The sequence below is a fragment of the Neoarius graeffei genome, chromosome 20, assembly GCF_027579695.1.
Source record: "Neoarius graeffei isolate fNeoGra1 chromosome 20, fNeoGra1.pri, whole genome shotgun sequence".
NCBI classification, from domain to species: domain Eukaryota; kingdom Metazoa; phylum Chordata; class Actinopteri; order Siluriformes; family Ariidae; genus Neoarius; species Neoarius graeffei.
Window position 1 is genome coordinate 40774909 of NC_083588.1, and position 26047 is coordinate 40800955.

General features: G+C 42.7%; 1 protein-coding gene across 1 annotated transcript in view; it reads right to left on the minus strand.

The window, feature by feature from the left end:
• The window catches only part of gas7a (growth arrest-specific 7a), an 87046-nt gene that overhangs the window by 48511 nt on the left and 12488 nt on the right, over positions 1–26047 (minus strand). Inside the window, exons 2-3 of the mRNA XM_060902610.1 lie at positions 13913–13975; positions 3234–3319 (exon numbers count right to left, since the gene is read on the minus strand). Of these exons, the coding sequence (XP_060758593.1) occupies positions 3234–3319; positions 13913–13961 (135 nt within the window). The 5' untranslated portion in view covers positions 13962–13975. The remainder of the gene's footprint in view (positions 1–3233; positions 3320–13912; positions 13976–26047) is intronic.

A 26047-nucleotide genomic window follows, 5' to 3' on the forward strand; every position in this document is an offset into this window, starting at 1 on the left:
AACGAAACTTCCGGAACTAAGATAGCAAACTTGACAACACTATATTTACACTTTATTTACAATGAAAATATATACAAACTAAAAAAGCTGGTAGAAACCGTATGTAATGAATGAAATCGAAATGTAAGCTGATCTCTTACAATACACCACAGCACTTGCGAATCTGCATGGGACTGAACTGAAATTCACCGCTGCCTGCCTATAGTTGAATTGAGCTGTCAATCAAAGAAAATATCCGTCTGCTTTCACCAATCACCAATCTCCTCGTGGAAAGCTTTGCCATGTCCCTCCCACTGTGAGGCTGGGAGTCCGTGGGCGGGCATTTTCGCAGTATTTGTCCAATAATCGTCTTGCATTTTGAGATTGAAAAGCGCATAGCTCCCAAATGCCATTGAAGTCCACTGAGGCTGGGAGTCCGTGAGACTCCATGGGCAGGCGTTTTCACAGTATTTGTCCAATAATCGTCTTGCATTTTGAGATTGAAAAGCGCATCGCTCCCAAATGCCATTGAAGTCCACTGAGGCTGGGAGTCCGTGAGACTCTGTGGGCAGGCGTTTTCGCAGTATTTGTCCAATAATCGTCTTGCATTTTGAGATTGAAAAGCGCATCGCTCCCAAATGCCATTGAAGTCCACTGAGGCTGGGCTGCATCGCGCTGTCACGAGGGGGAAAAACTCACGCACACATTAGGTGAACTGGGGAAAGTTATAACGGAATGATTTCGCACTGTAGTTGGGTTGAGCACATATATTTCTATGATTCTGGATCTGAAATAGCAATGTTATAAGGTCGGCTATAACATAAGCCTAGCGCAATTCATCCTACACGATGTTCGTCATTTTTAGAGGAGGCTGAGCCTCCCTCGTTGTCTTAGAGCAATCGCCCGTGGACTACAGTAACGGAAAGCGAGAAGAAAAGACGTGATGCTGCGAAGGAAAGGAAACGCAGGACCAAACTAATAAATGTCAGCAAGCACCTCAGTGTGATCAGCCATTTGTTTAGCAACAGAATGATGTAACTGTCAGTGCACGGTCAAGATAAACCTGTAGATGGCAGTAAAGCAACACTGTAGATGCCAGCTGCTATAAAACCCAAAAGAAGAAGAAAAAGAAGAGGAAGAAGCAGGTAAACCTGTGCATGCGCACACCGGACTTCCTCTGTCTGCTTGACTGTGATTTCATGCACATTATTTGCGAATCCCCTCAAATTAAATAACTTCCCAGCAACAGAATGGTCTGGGTTTTTGAGATATTGCAGAAATAAACATATATCACAATGACCAAATTTCAGAGGGAACTAAATTTCACTGATTTTATGAAATTGAAAGGCTGTATAGCTTTAAAAGAAACAGAAATAGCTAAAAGAATATGCCCCCCAATATCTCCTGTTCCATACTCCAGCCCAGTCAGTGGCAGTAATGCACCTTTAAGTTTGTTTGTCAACCACCAAAAATCCCTGAAGAAGAAGAAGAACATGGCGGAGCATGTTGCTGAACCAAGCGAGGACGAAATAAAAACTGTACTCAAAAAACAAAAACAAAAAAAGCAAAAAAAAAAAAAGAGCAACAAAATATGGAATGAAAGTATTCGATGATAAGAACATATCTTTTTTATTTTTCAAGAATTATTATTATTATTACATTTTTCACAAATTGCTACCATCATTTCACCAGTTTGTTTACATTCTTAGCGGAAATGAGTTTGTCGGACGTTTTGTACAAAGATTTTATTTTTCGAATTTGCAAAAAATAAAAATGTTCTGTTTCTTCAAATCCAGTGAATGTGGATAGAATAAAACAGTTGAGTGGAATAACTGTTTTATTCTATCTCATCGTACATGGCTCATAGCCGACTCAGAGTTATGCACCTTGTCAGCTATCAACTCGTACGACTCGATTTCGTGGAATAACTGTTAGTTATGCTGGTTTAATATCAGTAATACTAAAGGCATATCTATTCAGTTTTAGTCTCAGGTGCTCTGCTGATGGTCACCATGTGTCTGATGCTTACTGTACACTTTTCTGGCCAGAGGTTTCAGGATCTTTAACATAAAGCAGCTAGAGATAATGAGATGAGATGATATATATATATATATATATATATATATATATATATATATATATCATCTCATTATCTCTAGCTGCTTTATCCTGTTCTACAGGGTCGCAGGCAAGCTGGAGCCTATCCCAGCTGACTACGGGCGAAAGGCGGGGTTCACCCTGGACAAGTCGCCAGGTCATCACAGGGCTGACACATAGACACAGACAACCATTCACACTCACACCTACGGTCAATTTAGAGTCACCAGTTAACCTAACCTGCATGTCTTTGGACTGTGGGGGAAACCGGAGCACCCGGAGGAAACCCACGCGGACACGGGGAGAACATGCAAACTCCGCACAGAAAGGCCCTTGCCGGCCATGGGGCTCGAACCCGGACCTTCTTGCTGTGAGGCGACAGCGCTAACCACTACACCACCATGCCGCCCATATATATATATATATATATATATATATATATATATATATATATATATATATATATATATATATTTTTTTTTTTTTTTTTCATCAGTCTTGTGGAGAACGTTTGAACACTATGAATAATGTAGACATAATGTGTGTGTTTTTGATGTAGCACCAGTCACACCAGTGGTTGGTCGCACAATCAAGTGGCCTCTTCTTCTGAAAGTATGTGGTTCTTAGCACCATTTAGCAACAAAACATACTGTCTATGAAAAGCTAGATGTCTGGCTTGCAGGACTACAATATTGTTGCATCTTACGATATAGAAGTACCAATGTTATGGCTTTATGTTTGTGATGGTGGAATGGTTAAAAGTCTGAGATAATGATACAAAATACTCCCCGGACCTCCCTATTAACAATGCTAAGCCCTTGAGCAAAAGCCTTCCTTAACTGTTCAGCTCATATCACTTGTATGTAGATGTAAACCAGTCATCCTGCTGAATAATAGACACACTGATCCAGTGTGATCTCAAGGTGCATTTTTATTCTCCAGAAGTGTCAAACTCACAGCCATACAGCGATTTATCTTCCAATGTGAAGGCCTTGCTAATTAGCTGATAAGCTGAATCGCGTGTGAATTGAACTCTGCAGTGCTGTGGTCCTTCAGAAATGGAACCTCACATTCGTGTTTTAAGTAATACATCACACAGACATCCAGATCAATCCTCCTAACGATCCCATGCCCAACCTGCCCGAGTAGGACTGTACCTGGCTGTTCACGCTGATTTTCCGCACCATCCTGTCTACTTTCTCCAGCCGCTTCACAGGAATATCAGTAGACTGTGATCCATTTACTGAAATCATACAGATCAGGGGTTCACATCAGTTAGAACTCTGAAATCACACTGTGCATTTAAAAAATATCCAAGATATTTGGTCGTTTGGACATTAATTATCATGTCATTCGAACATCAATTTTTCTAACTATAAACACTAACAGCCGATTTTTAGGAGTTACTACAAGATACTACAGTAACGTACACTTTCACATCTGCATGATGAATGGCGAAATGAAAAAAATGGCAAAAGCAAGATCAGTCTGACAAATGATGTGCAGCATTATAATAAATGAGGGGGATAATGTAAGAGTGGTGCAGAGATGCTTCAGGCCAACCCACGCAGTCTGCAACTCTACTGGGACTCGCAAGCTGTTTTTCTAATCCCCCTCAAGGACATTTTTTAACAAGTGTAACCTCTGTGACATCACCACCGACACTGGATATATCTGCTTTTCCTTTCCCTCCTTTCCGCTTTGTCTGTGTCTCTGTCCCTGAACTTGTGATTCAATGCCTGGTGTCTTGAAACACATCGTTGCAATGTTATGTTACACAGGAGTCTCTGGATGTTGTCCCTCAGACTGCACCGACCCTTGTGCCATTTTCTTATGATCTCCATATTGGTTATAATTTCATTTCAAGGCACTTGCATGTCATCTTGTTACTCCCAGGCTAAAATTATATAAGAACGTAGAATATGATAGAATATGATTTGAAATTTTCAGGCTTATTAATGGGGAGGGATAATGTTTAGGTTGAAAAATTAATTTTAGTATTAAATGAATCATTATCCTGAACAGAACATAATCTTTACTTGGCACTGGGACAGGAAGAGCAGCGAGACAGGAATACACATACACAGGACAGGGAATCAGATCATATAGATCACTTACCTTATAATACATGCCTTATTATTCTATCCACATTGACTGGATTTGAGCAATCGTGCGCTCTGATTGGCTACTTTACTACCAGGCTATCAGCTCATATACCGTGAGTAGAGAAAAAAAATGGCGGAGCATGTTGCTGAATGAACCGATGACAAAATAAAAACTCTACTTGAAAACAACCCCCCCCAAAAAAAAGCAACAAAATATGGAATAAAAGTATTTGATGGTAAGAACAAATATATATATTTTTTATTTTTCAATAATTGTTATTACGGGGGGGCGGCACGGTGGTGTAGTGGTTAGCGCTGTCGCCTCACAGCAAGAAGGTCCTGGGTTCGAGCCCCGGGGCTGGCGAGGGCCTTTCTGTGCGGAGTTTGCATGTTCTCCCCGTGTCCGCGTGGGTTTCCTCCGGGTGCTCCGGTTTCCCCCACAGTCCAAAGACATGCAGGTTAGGTTAACTGGTGACTCTAAATTGAGCGTAGGTGTGAATGTGAGTGTGAATGGTTGTCTGTGTCTATGTGTCAGCCCTGTGATGACCTGGTGACTTGTCCAGGGTGTACCCCGCCTTTCACCCGTAGTCAGCTGGGATAGGCTCCAGCTTGCCTGCAACCCTGTAGAAGGATAAAGCGGCTAGAGATAATGAGATGAGATGTTATTACGGGCAGCACGGTGGTGTAGTGGTTAGCGCTGTCACCTCACAGCAAGAAGGTCTGGGTTCGAGCCCCGTGGCCGACGAGGGCCTTTCTGTGTGGAGTTTGCATGTTCTCCCCGTGTCCGTGTGGGTTTCCTCCGGGTGCTCCGGTTTCCCCCACAGTCCAAAGACATGCAGGTTAGGTTAACTGGTGACTCTAAATTGACCGTAGGTGTGAATGTGAGTGTGAATGGTTGTCTGTGTCTATGTGTCAGCCCTGTGATGACCTGGTGACTTGTCCAGGGTGTACCCCGCCTTTCGCCCGTAGTCAGCTGGGATAGGCTCCAGCTTGCCTGCGACCCTGTAGAACAGGATAAAGCGGCTAGAGATAATGAGATGAGATGAGATGAATAATTCCAGAATTATTATCGCATTTTTCACAAATTGCTCCTGTCATTTTGCCGGTTTGTTTACATTCTAAGCGGAAATTATTTTGTCGGATGTTTTGTACAAAGTTTTTAGTTATCAAATTTGCAAAAAATAAAAATAAAAATGCTCCATTTCTCAAAATCCAGTGAATGTGGATAGAATAAAACAGTTATTCCACTCAATCTCGTTGTACACGGCTTATAGCCGACTCGGTACTATGCGCCTAGTTGGCTATCAGCTCATGTACAGTACGACTCAATTTTGTGGAATAACTGTTAAATATATTATCTTGAACAGACGTATCACAGTACTGTATATTGTTCACAAGTACATAATTATAACTATATAAGGGGATCTGCTGATCCTACCGACCTTGTTTTAAATATATTGACTGAGCAAACATCTATACAAGCCATTTATATATAAGACATCGAACATGAGTTTTCATAAAGTCTCATTCTGAAAGGCATCAGCTTCTTTTGTCAATTTTGATGTTAAATACACACAAGGCCTGACTCAAATCACACAGCTTTGCAATAACATACAGCTCTGTGATAACACTTTCCAAACTGACATACATTTAAAAACCATGAAAACGAGCTACATTAGCTTCATTCTTCTAAGCAAGAATATGATGTTGTCTTATGTGATGACCAAAAAAGCACATAAATATATTTTCACAGTGTAATGACTGCCATTGCGTCACTGTCACTACGTAGGGGTGTTATATAGCAGGTTTAATGTTAATATTAATCAGAGGGGAACCGTCTGGGCCTTCTAGGCGTTCACAGAAGGCCCAAACATATCAGCATTTCAAATGTTATATTTAATTTCTTTCATTCCTTCATTTTAATTATTCTCTTCTAATTTGGCCTCATTTTCTATCAAATGTGCTTCAGAAATTAAAGCGTTACTGCCCTGAAAACATTAAAATCGAGTTATCCAGTGAGATTTTTTTTCTTTGTTGTCTCTAGGCTGAGAAGAGTTTAAAGCCGGTTCAGTCATTGGTTAGGACTTCATTACCGGGACAGAAGGCCATGGCAGTGTAGGTTTATGTAGGAAGTGACCAATGAATTAACCAATCAGATTTTGATTTATACATTTGGAGGGACCAAAAATGTATCGTCCTCAGCCATCTCAAAGGCCAACGCAAGCTTAACCGTGAGTTGGCGCAGCAGTGAAGTCACCTTCCAGTCGGTGTAGCGTTCATCAGTAGTGTCAGTGAATGCTAATAAAGCAGTCAAGCCAGTGCAGCACAGGCTAACGACCGAGAAACTAAGATTTCTGTCTCCAGACTCTTCTTCCCCCCCACACACACACACACACACCAGGGTGGCCAGACATCCGGCTTTAGGCCGGACAGTCCGGCTTTTGAATGCCCTGTCCGGCGTCCGGCGCAGCATCAAGCCAGACGCGTATTTGTCCTCCTTTTTGAGGCACTAGGCTTGAAGAGCGGAGTTCTAAAATCTTTGCTGGGACGCAATACAACGTAACACATCTGGTCTAACAAATGATTGGCTAAGAGCGGTGTCAGATAAATATCTGCTATATCATTGGTTAAAAATGTAAACAAGGCTCCATGTGCTGCTATTGCCGCTTTTCCACTACCAACGCGGCTGAGTTGGGCTGAGCCGTGCCGTGCCGTGCTGAGTTGGGCTGAGTCGAGCTGAGTGGGGCTGTTGGAGTTGCATTTCGACTACAACCGCGCTGAACCGTGCTGGCTGGAAGTGGGTGGACACATTGGGTGGAGTTAGCGAAAGTGGGTGGACGTCAGGTGATGTCGTTAGGCGGCGCAAACAGTGACATCAGTGATCTTTTAAGCGGTAGTCTCACAACCCGGAGAGTAAACAATAAACATGGAGGACATGGTGTCGTTAGTGTTGCTGGTCTTGGTGCTGTGGCTTATTGTCACCGACAACGCCAACAGATACTGGCAAGAGCGTATAGATGAGGCGAGGCGCATAAAGCTTCATAATTCTTGTAATTCTCCTTCTTCCGGGTTTACGGTGTTTACAGATCCCAGCGTGCTCGCGGGGCGTGTGTGGGCATGTGAGGACACTCCTCCTCACCAATCAGTGCACAGGGGAGTGTCTGCTCACGCCCCTAGCCTCACTCAGCTCGGTTTGGCTCGCTTCAGCCCCACTCCAAAACAGTGCGAGTTTTGGGTGCTAAGCAGGGTTGAAGCGAGCTGAGTCGTGCTGTTCTTAGATAGTCGAAACGCGAGCCGTATCGGGCTGAAGTGAGCTGAAAAAGGGTAGTGGAAAAGGGCCATAAGTCATATGTACTGTATGCCAGCTTCATTGACAGAAAGTTAGCATCATGCCAAAACGTAAGACCTTGTTCAATTCAGAATGGACGAAAGAGCATGAGTTTATGTCGATAAGCAGTCAAGACTCATTCCATGGCTTCTGCAAACTTTGTGGATGTGATGTTGATGTAAGCAGTAAGGGGAAAGCTGCCATTGAACGGCATGCGGATACGGAGAAACATTAAAGCAATAGACGTGCAGCAGGTACCTCCTCAATGAGGACATTTTTCGTGAAGCTTCGTCGCCCTTGGATAATAAAATAACTGCTGCTGAGCTGTGTAAGGTTTACCATGCTGTAAAGCATCACCAGTCGTACAGAAGTGTAGACTGCGGCATGAAAGTGGACCGGGAGATTTTCAGTGACTCGCCCACAGCTAAAGGGATGACCTGTGGCCGATCGAAAGCCAAGGTATTGTGCGAGAACGTCCTCGGGCCCTATTCTGTACAGCTACATACCGACTACATAAAAGAAAACAACCTACCCTTCTCCTTGGCAACCGACGCCTCAAATAAAGGAACGACCAAGTGTTTTCCCATTGTGGTAAGGTATTTTCACTTTGATGAAGGCATCCAACATGTCCTGTTGGATTTCTCTAGTGACAGCAACGAAACGTCAGAGGCCATAACAAACCAGCTGCTGGCAAAACTTGAGACGTCTGGCTTAGAAGTGAAGAACATGTCTGCATATGCAGCAGACAATGCCAGTGTCAATTATGGCAAACATAACAGTGTGTATCAGAAGTTGAAACTGAGCCAAAAAGATGTGCTCCCTGCAAACTGTTTGGCCCATATCCTGCATAACGCAACCAGATATGCAGCAAGCAGCCTTGATTTTGATGTGGAAAATGCTGTGCTGAAGGTTTCCAGCCATTTCAGCATATCAGCAAGCAGAACAGCACAATTGAAGGAATTCTGTGAGTTTGTGGAAGTGGAGGAATGCAACCTGCTGCGGCATGCTGTCACCAGGTGGTTGTCCCTGCTGCCATCCACTGACAGAATCCTGAAATATTGGAAGGCCCTGACCAGCTACGGTACTTCCAGAGTGTGGGTGAGAAGGAATGTGCCAGAATTGTGTCGAGATGTTTTGGAGAGGAAAGATATGAGGTGTCAGAGACATATTTTCTGTTTCTCAGTCATGTTCTGAAGATGTTCTCTGACACGATCGAAGCACTTGAGGCAAAATCCTTCAGCATTACACCTGTGTTTAAGGGAATGACTGAACTAAAACAAAAGCTAGAAAGAAGGATGAAGGACAGGTTCTTTGGGTTTACTGTTAACAGCAAACTGAAGCAGCTGCCCCCTTGCCAGTCAAAAAAATGTGAAGCAGATTTTCTGTTTTTTTGTTTGTTTTTATGAAAGAGCAAAGAAATACATCACTGAAAGATATGACTTCTCTGACACAAGCTTTCATAGCAAAGTGGCCAAGCTTGGCCTCACAACTGCTGTGCCATTTGAAGACTACAGTGCTGCTGTCCAGGCCTGCAATCTGGACATTGATATTCACAGGTGGCTTCTCCAGTGAGGAGAGGGAGGAAGATCCTCCTTAAAAATTCTAAGAATAAAAAGTTGAAATTGTCTTGACCAATTTAATGAATTGGGCTTCCCTGCTTAGACTGCTGCCTCCGCGACCCGGTCCCGGATAAAGCGGAAGAAGACGAGACGAGACAATTTAATGAATTGCTGTCCTTGAATATTACTATTTTACTGCCAAATACGACATGTACATTATATTCGTTTCTCTGGGTGAAATTACATTAGCACCCCCTATCGCTCGCTATTAGAAATTATTGCACGGAGGATCTTCCTCCCTTCGGCTCCCATTCACTCCGATTCAAACAGTCTCCGGCACTGGCGGCTCGTGGTTAACACAGACTTCAATGAGAGAGAGGAGGAAAATCCTCCTCTAAGAGGGTGGGACTAGCTAAGAGATCTGACAAGTGCTACAAAATATCAACCAATAGGCTGCAGCCCTCGTTGCGCAATGAACCAATAAGTAGAGGCCTTAGCTGCCTGGGGGGAGGGGTTATCTTATCAAACTTAACTTCTAGATCCGGTGACTCGGGCACTTCGGCAGTCAGAGTGAGAACGGCGAGGTGGAAGTGGATTGACTATGTTATAGATATTCTACGAATAAAGTAATGGAAACAGAGGACGTGGTGAATGTTTTGCTTGCAAAACCCTTCCATGGGCTGAGCTACAGTGAAAAATTAGCCATCAAAGCAGCAGGTAGACCAACCCCTAAAATCGAAATCACAAAACCCAATGGCAAAGGCAGTACAGTGAATGCTACATGGTTTGCTAGGTACACATGGCTCACTGGTAGCGTTACCACCCATCGATTATATTGCTGGCCCTGTTTGCTAATGAACAATGCCAAATCACAAGCGTGGAGTGTTCATGGTTTCAATGATTTAAAAAATCTAGATAGGGCAACCAAACGCCATGAGAAGTGTCAAGACCACGTTGGTGCTGCTATCCGACTGTCCTTACTAGGCACCATGCCAATAGATAGGGTGGTAGATGAGGGTGTGCGGCTGCAAATCCAGCAGCACAATGCTAAAGTGAGTCGCAATAGAGAGGTATTAAAACGTCTGATAGGTGCAACAGCCTACCTAGGCATGCAAGAGTTGTCACTGAGGGGACATGAAGAAGGGGGGAATTCGGACAATAAGGGCAATTACAGGGAGCTAGCGGAGGTTATTGCTCGCTATGATCGTGTTCTGGCAGAGCATCTGGAAAGTTCGACTGTCTTCACAGGCATGTCAAAAACAATCCAGAATGATCTAATATCCGCTATAGCTGGTTCAATTAATTCAGAAATCCAAAAGCAACTTAACACGGCACCCTTCTTCTCATGGCAAATCGACGAGACCACAGACATAAGCTGTCATTCACAGCTGTCTGTCATCTTGCGCTATGTCGATAATCAAGGTACAATTCAGGAACGCTTTCTAGGATTTTTTGATGTGTCCAGTGGTCGCAGTGCACAATCCTTGTTCGATTTCGTGCAGACTGAGTTGTCAGGTTTCAATTTCAAGGATAAACTTGTCACTCAGACTTACGATGGTGCTGCGGTCATGGCCTCGGACTTGAATGGCCTTCAGGCTAAAGTGAGAGAATTGGCTCCCTGTGCAACATTTGTCCACTGCTATGCACATCGCTTAAACCTAGTTTTAAGTCAGGGTGTTAAGACCATTCCCCAAGCAAAATACTTCTTTGCTCACTTGGGTGGCTTCACGTCTTTTTTCTCCAAGTCCAGCAAGAGGGTTTCTTTACTCGAGGAGTTCAGTTGCGCCCGCATTCCCCGGAGCGCTCCCACTCGCTGGAACTTTTCCTCTAGGGTCGTGAACACGGTTGCTTCAAATTATGACGAACTACTTCAGATTTTCGAGAACATTACTGAGCGCCCAATGATGGATGATGAGACAATACGTTTAGCTGATGGTTTGAGGTCGAAAATGCAAGAGTTTGAATTTGCGTTTTTACTCTTCACTTTTGAGCAGTTGTTTTTGCACACTGACGTGGTGTTTGACATCTTGCAGCACAAATCCATGGATGTCGCCTTTTGCAAACGGCGAATAGAGAATCTCCTGCAAATATTGGATGAGCTAAAAGTACAGAGCGCCTTTGACAAAATCTACGCCAGGGCTGCCTCTCTAACAGAAGACCCTGACTTGTCTCACAGGGTCAAAAGAAGGCTGCTTAATCCCCGTCAGTCCTACAGAGCACTTTATGATTCCATCCACGACAACTTGCGCACTCAAATAACTCAGCGCTTTCAACACCTCGACCGCTTGCGCTTCATGGAGCTTTTGGATGCGGCGAAATTCGACTCGTTCAAAATATCATTTCCTACGCAGCTACTGTCAAATTTGATGGAGACATATGGCCACCTTTTTGATCAAGAAAAGCTGAGAATCGAACTGCAGCATTTTTATCACAATGCAGAAATAAATTCATCAAGAAAACTTTGCGATGCCCTTGGCTTCATGAAGTCCAGCGGTCTTGATGGGGTGATGCCACAGTTGTACAGGCTCATGTCCCTGATTGGAACAATTGGCGCAACCTCTGCAGGGGTTGAAAGGAGTTTTTCGTGCCTCAAGAGAATTAAAACGTACACACGCAACGCAATGGGGCAGGAGAGATTAAAACATCTGGCCATTATTTCAATTGAAAAAAAGATTCTCAAGACACTCCAAAAAGATCCAGCGTGGTACGATCAGGTCACAGATAGATTTGCAAATCAGACAGCACGGAGAATTGACTGGATATATAAATAGGGAGCCTCAATCAGTTGGCCTGAATCATTCCTTAACATCAATGTTTGTCTTAAACACGGCTATATCCCATGTAAATAGTTGTGAAATAATGTTATTGTTGTTCTTTTACTTGTTGACTGTTGCCAGTTGTTTGACACCGTGGAAAGGATGTTAATGAATTATTCAGGAAAAACTATTATCAACTCAACCCGTGCGTGTAACTATAGCCGGTCCAGCAGGTGCGGTCGCATTGGGGCCCGTGACCTTCAACCAAGCATTCCTTCCTCCCTCACTTTTACAAAAGCCAGCCGCCACTGATATGGATGGACTGTATGAGGAATATGCCATGGTGGAAGGTTCCTTTAGTTCACCAGAAATGGAAGGTTGCCACAGTGAGGAACGATATTTGAAACTGTTTTCCAAAGCAGATGCACCACTTGTGAATCTCAGGAAGGTCAGCACCTATATTTTCTCCATCCCATGCAGCAATGCACACACAGAACATGTATTTTCAATGATGACAACTGCATGGAGAAACGAGAGGAATCGTCTGGATGTGGACAGTGTCAAGGCTGAGCTGCAAGTGTGTGTCAATTTCACTTATCCCTGCACAGAGGTGTACAAGAAGTTCATTGGAACCAAAATACTCTTGGATGCAGCCAGGAAAGAACAGAAGTATTGCAGATAGACAATCAACTATTTTGGTGAGTACACTAGTCTTATGATTTCACTGATGGGCCACATGAAATCTCATCTCATCTCATTATCTCTAGCCACTTTATCCTGTTCTACAGGGTCGCAGGCAAGCTGGAGCCTATCCCAGTTGACTACGGGCGAAAGGCGGGGTACACCCTGGACAAGTCGCCAGGTCATCACAGGGCTGACACATAGACACAGGCAACCATTCACACTCACATTCACACCTACGGTCAATTTAGAGTCACCAGTTAACCTAACCTGCATGTCTTTGGACTGTGGGGGAAACCGGAGCACCTGGAGGAAACCCACGCGGACACAGGGAGAACATGCAAACTCCGCACAGAAAGGTCCTCTCCGGCCACAGGGCTCGAACCCAGGACCTTCTTGCTGTGAGGCAACAGCGCTAACCGCTACACCACCGTGCCGCCCACTTTTGACTTTTCATTAATATTTTTTCCTATTCAGCTACACAAACATAATTTTTAAACCACACAAAATTGTATGGGCGGCACGGTGGTGTAGTGGTTAGCGCTGTCGCCTCACAGCAAGAAGGCCCAGGTTCGAGCCCCGTGGCCGGCGAGGGCCTTTCTGTGCGGAGTTTGCATGTTCTCCCCGTGTCCGTGTGGGTTTCCTCCGGGTGCTCCGGTTTCCCCCACAGTCCAAAGACATGCAGGTTAGGTTAACTGGTGACTCTAAATTGACCGTAGGTGTGAATGTGAGTGTGAATGGTTGTCTGTGTCTATGTGTCAGCCCTGTGATGACCTGGCGACTTGTCCAGGGTGTACCCCGCCTTTCGCCCGTAGTCAGCTGGGATAGGCTCCGGCTTGCCTGCGACCCTGTAGAAGGATAAAGCGGCTAGAGATAATGAGATGAGAGATGAGACAAAATTGTATTGTAAATGAGAGTATACCAGAGTCCTATGTACGGTACACCATAGTAATTTATCGATATGCTGCATAATGTTTTTGGTGTTATGGAAATGGTCACCCTAACGCACACTCGCCACAGTATTTTTCACTCAGACGTAAGTGTTCATTTCCCAATGTAATTTACTGAGTTACTTTTAAAATCAGCATCAACAGCTACACACAATGGAGCGACCTGGTACCCTGCTGCTAAGCCCTTGCAAAATCCTTTGCCCTGTCGTTTATTTGGTGTCTGGCTAAGTTTTGGCTGAGCTGAAATCCCAGCTCTAATAGTAACGGTTCATCACTGATATTGATCATTTTAATGATGTAACATAGCTAGCCAAGTGAGGTTAATAAGGAAAAGGAACACTTGCAAAATATTATCTGTAGTTTCTTTGGTATTTGTGATAACAAAAGACATTCAACAGATTTAGAATCGGGAACAAAGTGAGACTTGAGTAATGCAGCTTAAGTAGGTTGACATTACCTGAGGTTTTGTGTGTATGGGTCGTCTTTGTGGCTAAAGTAGACGGCATTTTCCACGTTGTTTCTGAAAAATATACACGGCAAACATCATTTATTTCATAACTCATTATATTTTTATGTGGAAAACAATTCAAAACACTGCATAATGGCTTGTCTCCATAATGGTTTTGTGTGTAATGACTATGCAATTTGGGGTACAACATGCAGCCAAGTCACCCCAAATACATTAAATTATTAGGCACAGTATAAGTCATCAAATCCCAAGTCCCTTTAAGAATGGTGATTGTCTGCACAAATTATTATGTCCATGAAATGTATTCAATTACCAAAGCCTGCGTTTAACAGAGAGTGTGAAAAGGTTTGGATATATAGCCTGTGCTATAAACAGAATATGCACAGTCTTATTTTGGGTTCATATTGTAGTTGGTAAAATTTTTCCATGCATTTCACAACCTTCACTGTTATACTTTACAGATAATGTGCTTGGGGAAAAGTTTTGTTTCAGTTTAACTGTCTCTCGAGAAGGCTGAGCTCACACAAATAGCACCAGGAAATACCTAATTTCTAAACCTTACTAATACGGTGGTGTAATTCAAACAATTATTATCTTGATCTTAGTAAATCAGGGCCGAGGAGTACAGGAGTACTTTACTAGGCACAAGACTTCTTTTTCTCTTCGGGGTCAACAAATTATTCCTGTTTTTGCTCAGTTGCTCCAAAAGTGTTTTTTTTTTTTCACATGCACTTGCAAAACAGTGAGTGAGAAGTCAATTTTCTCAGAAAAAAAAAAAGCTTGTGAAATGCATTATTTGCTAATCAGTTTCAAATAGCACTCTTAGTGTAGAGTGACCATTTGGCAGCCACTGCTGTAAATATTATTATAGGAATAAATATCTAGCAGGGGTACGTCAGGGTTAGTCTAAGTAAGCTGATAATGAATTGAGGGCTGTAATTTTTTGACACAGGAAGAAAAGGTGATTATTCATTTTGATAGCTGGCTATAAAAATGAAAAAAAAAAAACGTGCAGACTGTCTGCTAAGAACTGGCAATAATGATTGATGGGCAATAACGTAAGAAGAAAATCTAAGGACGCAAACTGTTTACAAAGTAAAAGCAGCAGCATGGCACAGCATGGTAATAATGTGCAAACCTGCCAGAGATCACTGGAGATGTATAGTGCAAGGCCAGTGCCAGGAGTGTGCCAAATACACTGAATGCCAGCTCAGAGCACAAAGAACAGCCCAGAATAGCACTGACTCAAGAACTGTTGATCTCCTCAAAACACATAAGTCTTAAATAGCACTGCAAAGAAGCAGCTTGATCCAAGATCAGCTATCGGCTCAGCGGATACTTATCTCCTCTCTCTCTCTCTCTCTCTCTCTCTCTCTCTGTGGCCTTTATCCAAAACTCTGCAAACACAGGGTGCCCCATGAGGGTGCTGCCAATGCTCCACTCTCTAACTACTGATAATAATCAGTATTAAAAAGAGCTGCCTTCAGCATGCACTTATATTAGTGTTCTGTTGAAAACAAATGGCTATTACAGCATTATGCAAGCCAGTCATCATGTTCGACTGCAGCAGACAAATAGAAAAATGAAAAGGTTATAAACTCAGAGTTTCTGTCCATGTTGCTGGCTATGTGTGTCAGTATAAATCAAATAAATTCATTCTAGATCAGCACCATGTTTCAGTTTTCAAAGAAATGGTTTCTGGAGATGATGAAAAATGTTAATGGCACATCACAGCCTACAGCTATTTACGCAGTTGGCACAGCATCGTTGCTAACACTAATACAAGAAATGCCTACACTCATTAAAATTTTCATTTTTTTTAATCTGATGTGTACCCTTGCTTATAGTAGCTTCAGGAAATATTCATAAAAAATGCAGAAGATGAGATTAGCTGCTTGGTGTTTGGCTCTGGTCACTGATGAGGAGAAACAATGAGCAAGTACATTTGTTACTTTGTGACTTTGTTGTTAGACTTCTCCACTTTTAGTGCCTAAGTGAGCCAATGTTTACAACAACCAATCACTGATCACCATTGATCCCAAAGGACCAATAACTTATCATTATTGGTCCCAATGACCAATTGCTGATCATCATTTTCCCCAACAACAAGTCAGTGATCTCTATTGTTCCCAACAGCCAATTGCTACTCAGCATTATTTCCAATGACCAATCCAAGATCATTGTTGTTCCCAATGACCAATCCAAGATCATTGTTGTTCCCAAGGACCAATCCAAGATCACTGTTGTTCCCAAGGACCAAGATCGTTGTTGTTCCCAATGACCTTATCAGCATGCTTCCATCTTTGAGAGATGATGATGTAGCATCCTCATTTTCTCTTGGCAAAACTTATCTGCACCTGCATGAGTGGCTGTATTGAGGTATTTCACCTGACGTCACAGGGTCACGTGACGCCCCGGTGTCCGCCATTTTGAACGTCAAGCTAGCTAATGTCAACAACAGTAGCTAGTATGTTACTGTAGCAATGTTTACGTTCAGTCATTTGGATGACTGTTAAAACCTTTCAGTCTCGAGTTTTTCCTTTACTGGATTTACTAGTTTACTGAGCTAGCGCGCGCTGGCCGCCGGCCGGCTAGCGCGCGCTAGCTCCCAGCTTGCCCGAGCGCGCTAGCTCAGTAAACTAGTAAATCCAGTAAAAGAAAAACTTGAGACTGAAAGGTTTTAACAGTCATCCAAATGACTGAACGTAAACATTGCTACAGTAACATACCAGCTACTGTTGTTGACATTAGCTAGTGCTAACAGCTAGCTGCTAGTGCACTGCTACAACTACACCGACCCTAATAATACAGTTCTTGGTCATTGCCTGGTAACAGCAAATTTATAATGTGCCATGTCTCAACAGACTAAGAAGTTATTTCAATGACATTTAATAACATTTTGTTTATCCTGAGGACCGAAAGGGGCGGCACGGTGGTGTAGTGGTTAGCGCTGTCGCCTCACAGCAAGAAGGTCCTGGGTTCGAGCCCCGGGGCCGGCGAGGGCCTTTCTGTGTGGAGTTTGCATGTTCTCCCTGTGTCCGCGTGGGTTTCCTCCGGGTGCTCCGGTTTCCCCCACAGTCCAAAGACATGCAGGTTAGGTTAACTGGTGACTCTAAATTGACCATAGGTGTGAATGTGAGTGTGAATGGTTGTCTGTGTCTATGTGTCAGCCCTGTGATGACCTGGCGACTTGTCCAGGGTGTACCCCGCCTTTCGCCCGTAGTCAGCTGGGATAGGCTCCAGCTTGCCTGCGACCCTGTAGAAGGATAAAGCGGCTAGAGATAATGAGATGAGATGAGGACCGAAAGTAAATGAAAATGTGAACAAACCTTAGCTGTAATAAGATGGCGACCACCGGCTCCAGGGACGACCCGCTGATGTAGGCATGTTACCCAGCCTGACACAAAATATTTTTAGGCATCCAAACTCTTATACGCTTTCAGATCAATACCTGTGTATGGCGATGGGTTTTTAACGACATAGGTATACAGATCATGTGGGCCGAAGTCAGGTAAAGATGAGGGCTTCGTGTACTTCCGTACGTCAGTGAACAATCCTGGTGGAAGCAGGTAAACGTCGTTCTCTAAGCCTGCTAACCTCAATTTTTGCAAATACCTCTCCCTCTGCTCGCCCTGTAAATGCCCTACGTCGCTGGATAGTGAAGGTGTTTTCTGCATCTCGCTCCTTTTTCTTTTATGTTTTTTGTTTGTCGCCTTCCTCGCATTCAAACTGATTCAAGCCGTGCCGTCCAAAATGGCAGCATCACATGACTTGGTCACGTGGGTGAAATACCTCAATAGACCAACTCGCGAGTGACAGTCTCTGTTGCAGTTACTGCATACGAATGTAGACACCTGTTGAGGCAGCTGTTGTTTCCTCTTTCTCCTGCCCCTCTTTTCAGCAAGGTCTTTAAACCTTGCCATCTCTGCTTTCTGCACACCCTGTCTGACAGCAAGGCTCCAGACAGAGCGGTCTTCTGCATGGCTTTCAGGGCTTTAGATTAACTTTTTTGCTCACCGGCCACTGTGGCTAGTGGTTTTCCCGAGTCACTAGCTATTCAGCCTTTTCACTAGCCACAATTTTGTTGCCAGGAAATCGCAGTTTTTTCTTCACCATGATACGTTAAAGTTCAGAAGATCTAGACTTAATTATGAATGTCAGCGTATAATGTATCTCTACAGTAGCACTCAAGTATTCAGTGCTGTTAAGGTAGCTCCCGATATGAAAACATGGAACCAATTCAGACAAAAATATAAACAGAGTATTCTGTTTATTGAACTCAAATTCAAGCCCCTTACAATATGAAATATCGTATAATATGAAAAATAACATTCAGTACAACTGAACTGATTCTAATATTAAAAGTCCAATTCAAAACATTTATCATTGAAAAACATTTGATGTTTTGATATGCAAGTATTATGTGTATTATCAAGTATTATTATGTATATTATGTATTATCTATTAATAGTGTGTGTGTGTGTGTGTGTGTGTGTGTGTGTGTGTGTGTACATGAGACATTAAATGTCCTCATTACATTCATCATCAGATGAGTCTGAATGGTTCATGAAAAATGGTCTTCGTGACCTGAGGCTTCCAGCAGGCCATACGTTGATAGCTGGGGCGGATCAACTTCTTTCCAATCACGTAAACATTTCTAAACAGCAGCTCCATCCTCTCCAGCTCAGCCGACTTCATAACAGCCAGGGACTGAAAGCAATGCTGTCCTGTAGTGAACCAGCTGTCTTCGCCTGTTTTGATGTTATAGTACCGATGTGTGCATTTGACTTTTCATGGTCCTTTATAGTTTAAAATTACTGGTGCCTGTCTTTGCCAGACATTCTACAGTCCTCGCAGTACATGGTATTTTCGGTTTTGCTATGAACTAGCCAATCTCGCCTGAACTTCCATTTGTCATTGAACTGTCTTATCTTCCTACACTGTAAAAAATGATTTGTTGTTTTAACTTAAAAAAGTTAGTACCCGGGCTGCCTTAAAATTTTGAGTTCATTGAAATTCATACAGTAAGTTAACACAATGAGGTGAACAATTTAACTTACTATATGAATTTCAATGAACTCAAAATTTTAAGGCAGCCCGGGTACTAACTTTTTAAAATTAAAACAACAAATCATTTTTTACAGTGTATTAGCGTCTTGTTCATCTCCATGGCTGCAGCCAGCTCTGAGGCCCCCGCGGTCCGGACCTCGGTCATTTTTAAGTGCTGAAAATGCATTTGTACGCTAAATATTCGACTGGATAAAAAAAATAAAGAATAACATTAAAACGTCAAAATAAAAAGTGCATTGTTAATGATGTTAAACGCTGATTCTGTTTTCTGTGTGTGTTTGGTGCGCACGGCTCTGAAACCAAGAACACAAAAGCGAATGAGCGCACAAGTCGGGGAGGAATGCAGTGCAGGAGACACGGTGTTTCCATGGTAACCATCAGCGCGCTTTCATCAAGCTGTTAAATTTACATTTTTGAAGCAGCACAGTTGTAGCCTGCCTTGTCTGTGATTTAAAAAATAAATCATTCGATAAGCCAAAGCAATAGAGGGGAAAGTTTCAACTTATGTTTGCCTTGGATAACTTTGCCTAAAACATGGTGGTGTATACTGATTTTTTTTTCCCAGAATGTTTTTTTTTGTGTAGGTGTAACGGATGCCAGATTGTTAATGTATCTTAGTTCCATAGGCTACATGGTTCGGGTATCTTTTGTCCTCATTGCTTGGGCCAGATCAAACCATTAAACAAGCTTAAATTATTCTTACTCTTGCCACATACATGATTTTTTTTAAACTGATGATAATCAGTTCAAACACCATTAAAAGTAATTTCAGGAATAGATCTCTTGTGTGATGTGTAATTCACCCCTCTCATTTAAATATGTCGAACATTTTTCGGTGCGTGCTTTGCGCATCACGGACCTCGGTGATTTTAAAATGCTGCTCCGGCCCTGCTCATCTCTGCCCCTTTTTCCCTGAGCAGCATGGTTTGAAACTCCAGCTATATGCTGCCACATAGTGTGCTTGTCAGTCGTCAGCAACTTTGTTGCTTCGTTCATTAACCGCAGGTTACCGTATCATTGATTTTATCTGAGCCATTAACAAACGTTCTAAACAATTCTAACATGTCAGAATGTTTATGCAGGTGCTCATGGGAGTTGTAGGTGCGTAATATTACATTGCAATGCGTTTATATCAGATGCCTTCAGAGAAAACTACAATTAAAATATATTGTCATACCACAGAATAAACCACCCACCAAAGTGGCTAGTGGGACTAAAGTTATTACCAGCCAAAGCCGAATTTTACCCGCATTTGGCGGGTGGGCGGGTGCTAATGTAAAGCCCTGACGGCTTTCCCATGCATTGATGTTGATACTGCATAGGTTCATGTCCTTCTTGCAGACATCTTTGTAATGCAGTCGTGGGCGTCCAATTGGTCATGAGCCCTCTACCAACTCGCCGTAAAGAAGGTCCTTGGGAATTCAGCTTCAATCCATTCTCTTTATGTGGCCAAGCCAGCAAAGGCGTCTCTCACTGAGAAGGGTGAACATGCTTGCCATGTTGGCACATTCCAGAACCTCTGTGTTTGATACTTTATCCTGCCATTGGATGTGCAGAATGTGTTGCAGACACCTCAGGTGGATCTGTTGAGTTTTTTCTCGTGGCTCTCATAGGTGGTCCATGTCTTGCTGCTGTATAGTAGTGTGTTCCCAATGACCAATCCAAGATCGTTATTGTTCCCAATGACCAACCACTGATCACCATTGTTCCCAGTGACAAATCCAAGATCATTATTGTTCCCAATGACCAACCACTGATCACCATTGTTCCCAATGACCAATCCAAGATCATTATTGCTCCCAATGACCAATCCAAAATCGTTATTGTTCCCAATGACCAACCACTGATCACCATTATTCCAAATGACCAATCCAAGATCATTATTGTTCCCAATGACCAATCAGTGACTGCTTTATACTTACTTATTGGCTATATTTACATGTATACGTAACCATTTCTTTCTTGGTTATTAGAATAGAATAGAATAGAATAGAATAGAATGCAATGCCGGCGGCACGGTGGTGTAGTGGTTAGTGCTGTCGCCTCACAGCAAGAAGGTCCTGGGTTCAAGCCCCGGGGCTGGCGAGGGCCTTTCTGTGTGGAGTTTGCATGTTCTCCCCGTGTCCGTGTGGGTTTCCTCCGGGTGCTCCGGTTTCCCCCACAGTCCAAAGACATGCAGGTTAGGTTAACTGGTGACTCTAAATTGACCGTAGGTGTGAGTGTGAATGGTTGTCTGTGTCTATGTGTCAGCCCTGTGATGACCTGGCGACTTATCCAGGGTGTACCCCGCCTTTCGCCCATAGTCAGCTGGGATAGGCTCCAGCTTGCCTGCGACCCTGTAGAAGGATGAAGCGGCTAGAGATAATGAGATGAGATGAGAATAGAATGCCTTTATTGTCACTATACACATGAACAATGAGATTAAAGCATCTCCAATAACAGTGCAAACAGTGTGGAGAGAGAGAGAGAGAGGAAGGGGGGAGGAGAAAAAAGGGGGGGTGTAAGGGGGGTAAGGTGCACAGTCTGAGGTGTATGTGTTGTGTTACACATTATGGAGTGAGGTATTGCACATATAAAGTATTGCACAGAGACAGTCACATTATAAATTATTGCACGAGAGAGTCACATTATAAGATAAAATATTACACATTATGAAGTATTGCAAGGTAAGGTAAGGTGCACAGACTTGAGGTGTATGTGCTGTGTGTAAGGTGCACAGTCCTGAGGTGTATGTGCTGTGTGTAAGGTGCACAGTCCTGAGGTGTGTGTGTTGTGTGTAAGGTGCACAGTCCTGAGGTGAATGTGTTGCATTTCACATTATGGAGTGTGGTATTGCACATTATAAAAGTACTGCTTAGAGAGTTATTTTATAAAGTACTACACATTATAAATTAGTAAAATAGTAAAATAAATAGACTATAAAGTCAGAGCATATCCGAGTTCAGGGCGGTTATGGCTTTTAGAAAGAAGCTGTTTTTTAATCGATTTGTCTTTGTCCTGATGCACCTGTAGCGCCTCCCTGAGGGCAACAGGTTGAACAGATCAAAGCCAGGGTGGGAGCTGTCCTTGATAATGTTCTTAGCTCTGCTAAGGCAGCGGGAGGTGTAAATGTCCATCAGGGAGGGGAGAGGGCAGCCAATGATCTTCTGTGCTGCCTTAACTACCCTCTGGAGCCTCTCCCTGTCTACAGCAGTGCAGCTGCCGTACCATACTGTAATACAGTACGTCAGCAGGCTCTCGATGGATGAGCGGTAGAAGGTCAGCAGCAGGTTGGGGTTTAGGTTGTACTTCCTGAGGACTCTCAGGAAGTGTAGCCGCTGCTGAGCCTTCTTAATGACTGCTGTATTTCCCACTTACTCACTATTACTGTTTCTTTTTGTCTGTGTCCTTGATAGAAATTACAGCATTTTGTAAATGCGTACAAAGCTGACATGATTTGATTTTGTAAATAGGTGAATAGTTAGTTTTGTGGTACAGTGACCAAAGCCAACTTCTTTTTATAAGAAACTAAGCAATAATCTATTGTTTTCTATTCTGAATAAAACTCTATTCTATTCTATTCTTGTCCTCAGAAAATTTTCCATCTTCATGCAACGTTTTAATATACAAATGATCGTAACAGTTCACTGACTATGCAAATTAATCTGTGATGTCATCTGCCAGCTTGTAGAAACTTTTTGAGCATGCATGAGCTATTTTCCTCTGAAAGGAGTTGGCAGCATTGTTTCTGTGCAAACATAGTCACATATTGAGGAGTCCCTTGTTAAGAGAGCAGCGTTTCCAGCTATCCATCATACACATTTATAACGTGGGGAAAAAAGTAGTAAACCTACCTTTATCACTTGAATTAATGTAGTACTTGTGTTCCTCTGCTGACCTGGAGTAATTCCAGTCCACAAGTAAAAGAACTTTGTTTAGCTCTGGTTTATAGTGGTATTGGAGCACCTAGACTCCTGGCACACAACTCAAAATATCAGTCAGAAAATGTGAAACTGGCTAAGGAAGCATTATTAACTTCAGTAATTTAAAAACACTCCCAATTTTTTTTTTACCAATTGGGTTCCTTATCTTGTATTTTCTATTGACTCTCTTTCCCATTGCCTATTGTGTGAGATGAGGAGGTTAGAAAATGATTTAAAAACAAACGTCTTGCTATTACCGTTATGCCCACAGCATCACGGCCATGCCGCAAACAGAGTTAGTAATACACCGACTGTTCTGGTGACTCATGTTGCCATATGATGCGGTGACACATAGTTAGCTTGACTAATCACATGTTTATCAGTTATTCAATAATACAACAAAATAATGTCCACCCGTCACAATAAATAGCCAACATTGCTTTCTTGCTTAAAACATATACAGTATAATCAGGAGTTTTAAACAATCCTACTGTACAAATCTAGATTTGATGTGTGATTTGTTCATATTTTTGCTTTATCTCCAGGTATGTGTACTTAAATTATGTCTAGTGGGGTGTCTTGCTTTGTAAGCTGTATGAGTTACTGAGCCTTTTCACCCAGAGATTTAAGACCCTTATCAGTTATGTAATACATAGTATCTATGTAGTATGAATAGCTATAGCTTGAATCATTAAAAAAAAACATTATATCACCTGTCAGAGACCAAACTAATGTCTATTCATACCTTATCAGCCACCTCCAGACTTATACTGAAAGGAAAAGAAGGAGAGGCAATGGAGATAATAGAAGAAGAAGAAGAAGAAGAAGAAGAAGAAGAAGAAGAAGAAGAAGAGAAGAACATAGACATTCGAAAATGCAAAAGAGTTTAAAACAATGTAGACAAAAATCACCTTAAAAAAATGCATTTTCCTAGTTGTTTTGACGAACCATTGAATACCAAGAGAAATCATCTCAAAAGATTATTTTATATATTGTAGTATTATGGTTGGACTGCTGCTGCAGTTTAATGCCATTTAAAACTGCAGTGTATTTTTTTGTTATTAATATTATCACAGTCAGAGATATTGGGTCAGATTTATCAAGAGTTTTTAAATATATAAGTGCAGGACCTGGTTTTCCTGAACTGAAATACGCCTCTCTTGTACACATGTCTCAATCACAAGTTGTTGGGTTTTGGGTTGTTTTTTTTTTTTAAGGTTTACGTGAAAAGAGAGAAAATTGCACTTAAAGATTCCATTCTAACTTTAGTACAGAAGTATCGCAGACATCTTGACAACAGGTATCTGATTACTGAATTAGGCTTATGACCCTTTCTACATTTTCCAAAAACTTGATCAAAGCAAAAGATTCACTGTATGAGGCAGAGGTGGGAAGTAAAGAAGTACTTTGTTACTGTATTTAAGTAGAGTTTTCAGGTATTTATTTTTCTGACAGGCGGCACGGTGGTGTAGTGGTTAGCGCTGTCGCCTCACAGCAAGAAGGTCCGGGTTCAAGCCCCGTGGCCGGCGAGGGCCTTTCTGTGCGGAGTTTGCATGTTCTCCCCGTGTCCGCGTGGGTTTCCTCCGGGTGCTCCGGTTTTCCCCACAGTCCAAAGACATGCAGGTTAGGTTAACTGGTGACTCTAAATTGACCGTAGGTGTGAATGTGAGTGTGAATGGTTGTCTGTGTCTATGTGTCAGCCCTGTGATGACCTGGCGACTTGTCCAGGGTGTACCCCGCCTTTCGCCCGTAGTCAGCTGGGATAGGCTCCAGCTTGCCTGCGACCCTGTAGGACAGGATAAAGCGGCTAGAGATAATGAGATGAGATTTTTCTGACAACTTCTACTTCCTACATTTTAACACAAATATCTGTACTTTCTACTCATATTTTCAAAAAGCTTGTTACTTTTGTTTCAATGCATTTGAGGGAAATTGTCGATTATTTTATTTTGCATCATTGTACACCTTCCGGGCGGCACAGTGGTGTAGTGGTTAGCACTGTCGCCTCACAGCAAGAAGGTCCTGGGTTCTGTGTAGTTTGCATGTTCTCCCAGTGTCCGCGTGGGTTTCCTCCGGGTGCTCCGGTTTCCCCCACAGTCCAAAGACATGCAGGTTAGGTTAATTGGTGGCTCTAAACTGACCGTAGGTGTGAATGTGAGTGGGAATGGTTGTTTGTCTCTGTGTGTGTCAGCCCTGCGATAACCTGGCGACTTGTCCAGGGTGTACCCCGCCTTTCGCCCGTAGTCAGCTGGGATAGGCTCCAGCTTGCCTGTGACCCTGTAGAACAGGATAAGCGGCTATAGATAATGGATGGATGGATGGATGGATGGATGGATGGATGGATGGATGGATGGATGGACACCTTCCCAACATCAAGACTGAAATGGATGGGACAAAGACACTGATTACACCAACCCAATCTGGCAACATTACATTGCAGCAACCCTGAACTCTGAATTAGGACATGAGCTGAGTTCAAATTCAGCAAAATAAAGCAAAGCTTTTTGTGTAAATATACCAAACTGTTCGATTTAAATACCTAACGCTTTAGCTATATGTGATGTACAATCTTCAAACAAGTCATTAACAAGCATGTAAGGAGCCTAGTAAGGTAATGATAGCTATAAGCTAATGTTACATACAGCTGGGTTGTCGTTTAGGATGTTATACACTGTCTTGAAAAAGTATTCATCTCCCTTGGTGTTTGTCCTGTTTTGTCGCATTACAATTTGGAATTAAAATGAATTTTGGGGGGGGTTAGAACCATTTGATTTACACAACATGCCTACAACTTTAAAGGTGCAAATTGTTGCTTTATTGTGACACAAACAATAATTAAGATGAAAAAAAAACAGAAATCTGGCGTGTGCGTAGGTATTCACCCCCTTTCGTATGAAACCCCTAAATAAGAGCTGGTCCAACCAATTCACTTCATAAGTCACATAATTAGTTGATTAAGATCCACCTGTGTGCAATCAAAGTGTCACATGATCTGTCACATGATGTCTGTATAAATCAACCTGTTCTGGAAGGACCCTGACTCTGCAACACTACTAAGCAACAACATGAAAACTAAGGAGCCTCCAAACAGGTCAGAGACAAAGTTGTGGAGAAGTATAGATCAGGGTTGGGTTATAAAAAAAATATCCCA